The sequence below is a fragment of the Scyliorhinus canicula genome, chromosome 6 (genome assembly GCF_902713615.1).
Source record: "Scyliorhinus canicula chromosome 6, sScyCan1.1, whole genome shotgun sequence".
NCBI classification, from domain to species: domain Eukaryota; kingdom Metazoa; phylum Chordata; class Chondrichthyes; order Carcharhiniformes; family Scyliorhinidae; genus Scyliorhinus; species Scyliorhinus canicula.
In genome coordinates, this window is record NC_052151.1 from 118,115,132 (window position 1) to 118,122,011 (window position 6,880).

General features: G+C 53.7%; 1 protein-coding gene across 1 annotated transcript in view; it reads left to right on the top strand.

The window, feature by feature from the left end:
• Positions 1-2,776: 2,776 nt before the first annotated feature.
• mtmr9 (myotubularin related protein 9) overlaps positions 2,777-6,880 on the top strand; it is a 94,940-nt gene continuing 90,836 nt past the window's right edge. Inside the window, exon 1 of the mRNA XM_038801038.1 lies at positions 2,777-2,967. Coding sequence (XP_038656966.1) covers positions 2,777-2,967 — 191 coding nt within the window. The remainder of the gene's footprint in view (positions 2,968-6,880) is intronic.

Below are 6,880 nucleotides of genomic sequence, written 5' to 3' on the forward strand. Positions count from 1 at the left end.
AATCATTAGGGACATTTAAGCGACTCTTGGACAAGCACATGGACAGCAGTAAATTGAAGCGGTGTAGGTTAGGTTGATCTTAGATGTTAAGTAATGGGTTAAGAGACATTGCAATTAGTTGTCTCATTTATGTTAAGTGTTCAATGATTGTCTTATTTATGTTAAGTGTTCAATGATTGACACTGATATGTAAAGGGGCTTCAGGTGGACTCTGGATCTTGTGATCTGATGATTGTGTTTAGTACAGAGTCTGTTAAAGTGAAATAAAGGTGTTTGTGAAAAGGTGCTGGACTTTTGTCTCTTCGTACCACAGCATCCATTCGTTTAACATTAGATTAGGATAAATGGTCGGCAAAACATCATGGGCCGAAGGGTCTGTACTGTGCTGTACTGTTTTAAGTTCTATAAAACTGGGATCTGGAGGAAGATGCTGGAATGTGTGGTATTGGGGTAGCTGGGATGGGGGAAGGGGATGTGGGGGCGGGGCGGGGCGGTGAGGTTGGAGGCTGCTGCATCTTAAAGGGGGTAGCCTGAATTTCAGGAGAGGACTTCTGATGGAGGTGTCACCTCCTCGTCCCATCCTGTCTGGGATGCAACTCTTCTGATTTTTCAGCCTTCCTCCAAGCAGGTTCAATCCCCCTCCATGAGCATAACATTGAGGCTGGGTGGAAATCGACCGTTACATGGCTTGTGGCCACCTAAAATGGCCTTCTGCAAAGGGCGCTTGGAAAAGTGGCCAAGTTCAGGGACAGACAGGCTGCAGCTTGCAGTTAAACAAAAAGCTGCAGCTCAGATGTTTCTAACAGCCCAGGAAAAAGGCCGTTGAAAGGCCATCCCGGGACAATGGGCTTAAAATGGAAATTGACATTAAGAGGCAGACTTGGATTGGGTATTCACCCCCCAATAGGGCGCAAAAACTTTCAGGGATAAATGATGATCCGCAGCCCACCACTCACCAATAACAACGGTGGCTCTTCACCGGTCAAGAGGAAGACATGGGGCTGTTTAGCACAGGGCCAAAGAGCTGGCTTTTAAAGCAGACCAAGGCAGGCCAGCAGCACGGTTCAATTCCGGTACCAGCCTCCCTAAACAGGCGCCGGAATGTGGCGACTAGGGGCTTTTCACAGTAACTTCATTTGAAGCCTACTTGTGACAATAAGTGATTTTCATTTCATTTCATTTCATCCATGCCATCGACAGAAGGATGAGAGCCAAGGACAAAGACAGCCAGCAACATACTTCCAGCACTGCCAGACAACGGATCCCAGATAAGGCCACATCTGCCAGTCACCTGGAAGTTAAGTTAATGTCTTTCTTGTGTGTATTAGCTTTGAGTTCAACTTGTATGTGTGTGTGATTGACTAATGGTAATAATTATGTGTTTGTGAATAAAAGTATATTATTGTACCAAACAACTTGTGGTCATTTGTCCATCGTATATGGTTTAAAAAACACTTATGGTCCAGGCACAACAAATTTGGTGACTCTGGTGGGATTCAATTAGAAGTAACAATTGTTGCTCCAAAAGATCCCACAGACCTAATGGGCAGGATTCTCTGACCCCCCACTGGGTCGGAGAATCGCCGGGGGTCAGCGTGAATCCCGCCCCTACCGTCCTCCAAATTCTCCCGCCCCCCCCAAAAATTGCCCTGGTGCAAGTCGCGCCGCCCACCTCGGAGAATGGTGGGGACCAGCGCGACTCAATGGGCCCCGGGGCCGCCCGAATTCTCCGGCCCGCGATGTGCCGAAGTCCCACCCGTTCTTTGCCAGTCCCGCCGGCGTAAATTGGAGTAGGTCCCTTACCGGCAGGACCTGGCGCGCGGGTGGCCTCCGGGGTTCTTAGGGGGGACGCGGGTGGATCTGGCCCAGGGAGCTGCCCCCACGGTGGCCTGGACCGCGATCGGGGCCCACCAATCCGCGGGCGGGCCTGTGCCGTGGGGGCACTCTATTTTTCCGCACCGGAGGCTGTGATCCTCTGCCATTCCCGGTGCGGAAGCAAAGCCCTCTGTGCATGCGCGGGGATGATGCCAGTACAGCTGGTGCTCCCACGCATGCGCCGACTCACGCGGCCGGCGGAGGCCCTTCAGCGCCGGTTGGCGTGGCGCCAAGCCCCTTTCCCGCTGGCCGGCGGGGCTCAAACCACTCCGGGTCGGGCCTAGCCCCTGAAGGTGCGGGCCTGACGCCGGAGTGGTTCACGCCTCTCCGTCCCGCCAGGACCCCCCACCCCGTCGGGAAGGGGTGAATCCCGCCCAATATTCTTGGAGATTTAGCCTGAACCCAAATTAAGATGGCAAATTTCCCCACGTGATGGCCAGGATTTCAAGTAAATCAAAGGATGTGTAAGGTCTCTATTTAAAGAATTACTTAAAAATCAAAAACCACAGGAGTGGTGTAAACTCCGTATTAAACAAATCACCCATTTTCGGAACTGTGCACTAACAGCATGCGCACCTAACAGGGGAGAATGGGGTAAACTCTGATAGTTTCCACTGAAATTCAGAGGGATTAGGACCGGAAATAGCAAAAGCCGTACCCGCTGTCCCATCGACTCCCTACCCCTTGTTCCCAAATTATGCGCACAGCAGCCAGAAGCAGAGAAGTGTATCATATGGGAAGAGACAATTCGGAGATATATTAAGAGGAAAGGATGGCTCCTGTGGGCAAGACTTTGTTCTGACACCAAGGGAGTCCCGGAGCAATGGGACAGACTTGGTGGGAGGACTTGACTAAGGTGCACGGGAAACGTGCACTGAAAAATGGGAAACCAATAGTTAGAATGTGCTGTTTGGCGCAGCTGCTAGGCACCGAGGAGATCGTAACGACCATCCGCAAGCAGCTAGCAGACAAGCAGGATGAATTAAAAGTATTGCAGGAGGACAGGCAGGAAGAAATAAATACTTTAAGGAAGGACAGTCAGGAGGAGTTAAAGAAACTAAGGGAAGAATTAAATAAATTAAAAGAGGAAAGGCGCGGGCAGCACGGTGGTACAGTGGTTAGCATTACTGCCTCACAGCTCCGAAATCCCAGGTTCGATCCCAGCCCTGGGTCACTGACCGTGTGGAATTTGTACATTGTCCCCGTGTTTGCATGGGTCTCACCCCCACAACCCAAAGATGAGCAGGTATGGGAATAGCAGCGCTCCAATAAACTCTGGCACCACTCGCTTTATAATCCGTCATTTATCCTGATTGCCCAGCACAGGTTTGCCTAATCTGTGAACTAACATTTGATGTTATTGTGACATTATGGGAAATGTTCAGAGTACAAAGGGTGAATGTCATATCATAATTAACCACTAGATGGAGTTGATGCAGAACTATATAAAGAACTGACTCAGGGACATCTGGGAGAAGGCTGGAGAGGAGAGCATCGGAGTGGTGAGAGAGATCAGAGTACAGTTATAGATAGAGTGTAGAGACTCGTGTTAGTAGAGTGTAGATTGTAGATTACTAGATTATTATTTACAATAGAGTAAGTAGTTGGATTTAATAAGTAGTGTAATAAATGTTAGCTTTGTTAATGAACTTAGCTTCTGTGGTCTTTGTGAACACTACGACATCCATCGTGAGAATAAGAATGACGAAGAACACCACAGTTATGTACCTAGAAACTTTCTGCATTTTATTGGTGAGAATACGGTGGAATTTAAAGCAAATCTGGCAATAAGCCCTAATTTGGAGCCACCTTTTCACTATGGCGACTTGATCCTTGAACGGTCTCTTCATCTGGCAGTCTCTGAGGCACTCTCTGAGGCACTGAAAATGATGACTGCCAATATTATCCAAGCTATTGATTAGACACTGAGCGCGCTGATACAAAGAGCACGTTTCAATGACCTCATCACGCCCGGCTTGGTATTGGGACGAGGCCGCTGAATCTCACAAGAGGCTTGTCGTGTGATTCGCAACACTCAAAACGTCTTGGAAGATTTAATGCTGGCTTACGAGATGCTGCAATCTGGATCCCGCTCTTGCTGGGCTCATTTAAATATGCAATCGCCAGATTCTCCCGGGGCCCGGGATTCACAGGGCACATCTTGGAGACCTGGGCAGGGATTCTCCCCTACCTGGCGGGGCGGAGTGGCGCCAACCACTCAGGCATCGGGCCTCCCCAAAGGTGCGGAATGCTCCGCACCTTTAGGGGCTAGGCCCACGCCGGAGTGGTTGGCGCCACGCTGACTGGCGCCAAAACCGGTGCCAACTGCCTTTGACACCTGCCGCCCGGCGGCGGGGCTGGCCGAAAGGCCTTCGCTGGTTCGCGCATGCGCCAGCCGCTGATGTCACCACCGGCGCATGCGCGGTAGGGGGGGTCTCTTCCGCCTCCGCCATGGTGGAGGCCGTGGCGGCGGCGGAAGAAAAAGAGTTCCCCCACGGCACTGGCCCGCCTGCCGATCGGTGGGCCCCGATCGTGGGCCAGGCCCCCCCGGGTCCGATCGCCCCCCCCCCCCCCCCCCCCCCCCAGGACCCTGGGGGCCCGCTCGCACCGCCAATCCCGCCGGCACCAGAGGTGCTCCAATTCCCGCCGGTGGGAGAGGCCTGTCAGCGGTGGGACTTCAGCCCATCGCGGGCCGGAGAATCGGCGCGCCGTGATTCCCGCTCCCGCCGATTCCCGGGTGGCGGAGAATTCCGGCCACGGCGGGGGCAGGATTTACGCCGGCCCTGGGCGATTCCCCGACCCTGCGGGGGGTCAGAGAATTCCGCCCTGTTTAGTATTGGTCCGTACAAACGTGGAACAGTCAGAACAGCATCTGGGGATGTCTCCCAGGCCATTGGAGAACATGTGTGGTCAGGGTGTCACCACCCTAGCACTCCCACTGGCACCTTGGTACAATTAGTCTGATACCTTGGCACGGCTACCCTGTTGCTGCCTGGGTGGTACTGCCAGGTTAGCAGGGCCATTACTGGGGTGCCAGGTCCCCGGGTGTCAGGTTGGCCATGACCATGAATGGGAGGGGGTTAAGGGGGTTATGAAAAGCCCAGTGCGTGAAGGGGGGTATTAAGAGGCCTCTTAATGATTGTGGGATGTGAAGGCAGGGTCCTGAAATGGGGAGGAGACAGAAAGGTTGGTGGGGATGGGTCTGAAATGTGGATGGGCCTTCAGCAAACCCATAGCACGGTATCTTCACTCAGATGGGGTGGCATTGCCCATGGATGGAGGATGTGGGGAACCCTCAGATGCATTTCGAGATCGGGGAGCGTTCAGTTCCCCACTGCTGAAATAATTTCTAAGTGTGTGCTAGACAGGGAAAAACTCTCCAAGACCCAAACAATATCTAATCTCCGGAAACATTTCTATGTGTTGTCGCAAGCGGGAACTGTTGCGAGATTCCCAGTGCTCTGCCCAACGAGGCCAGCAACGCTATTCAACTTTAATTAGTCCACTTAGCAAGACCCCATGGGCTGCTCGCCGCAAATGAAGGCTCGCCAGCTGATTCACCAGGACCGCAGTCACCAGTCCCCCACTAACAAGGTCGAGCAGCACTTAAGCTGCACTTGCTCAACCAACTCCAGCCAGCTCGCAACAATGGCGCCCAGGAGACCTGCCTCAAGATTCAGGGACGCTGATCTGGGGAGGCTCCTATACACAATGGAGGCCAGGGGAAGATGTCCTGTTTCCCCGATAGTCCAGAAGGATCAACCATAGGACTGCCAGTACTGCCTGGGATGATGTGGTGGCGACTATGAGCCCCGGGAGTGTGACCAGGAGGACTGGTCTCCAGTGCCGAAAAAAGGTCAACAACCAACACCTGGTTGTTCTGAGGATGGCATCATAATAGTCGCATCACAGCTGTCATCTCGCAGAAGCCTGACTACTAACCTTTCCCACCGAGATGTGTGTAGTTTTCAGGCTTCTGGGGCAAAACCGGGTGAGCACCATGCTGCTGCTGATGCATATTAAGTAGAGGCAGGAACTCCAGCGGGATCAGATGCTGAGTCTGTGGAAGAGGTCATCCTGTACATTCAGAGGGAGATGTCACTGGCACTCCAGCAGGTCCATAACTGCTTGAAGCAGTCCCAAAGGCTACAGGTGCAGGAGATGGCGCTGGCAATGCTTGGCACTGATCCAACACTGTTAGGGAGCATCTACAGTGGAGAGCCTGGTGCACAATGTCAGCATTATTAGTGAAGGATCCAAGGCATTGCGCAGTCGGTCATGGCCATGGCTGAGGGTCTTGGCTGAATGTCCAACGCACTGGAGGATGTGACCCAGGCTGACCTTGATGAGGTTCTGTGGGACATAGCTCAGATAGGCCCGGCCGAGGCACTGCGGATCTTGCCCCGGTTGCAGGCGGGCATTGCTGGGGTGCTACAGAGCATGTCTCAGTCTCCGAGGAGCAGAGCCGAGGGCGTTGACACGATAGTGTGGACCACGAGGAACCGGCAGGTCTAGCAGAGCCAGATGATGCCAGGGCAGCGGGGGCTCAAACCAGTTACCCCTCCATTCCAAGGTGAACCCCAGGGCCCCATGGACACCGAGCGGGAGGAGGGGGTGCTGCGTGCCAACCCAGTAACGGCAGTGGCCACCAGATCCCCCAAGTTCCACCCCTCTGAGGAGGCCGCGTCTCGCCGCCAGCACACAGGACTGGGAAGCATGGCTGTGCATGTGCTGCCGTCAAGTGAGCCGGGGCCCTCCCGCCCCAGTTGTCCCACAGGACGCCCGCCGGGGCATCGAAGACCACGGGATGTGGTAAGCAGCTAGGAGGGCCAAGTACATATAGGATTATTGGGGGTACGAGGGGGTGGGTGTAGGCGGAACAGGTAGGGGTGACCGGGGGGGGGAAGGGGGGGGGGGGGGGGGCGACACCATCAGGATAGTGGGGAATTGTTACACAAAAAACACCCGTGTGCACAACCAGTATGATGCCTCTGTCACTTTCTTT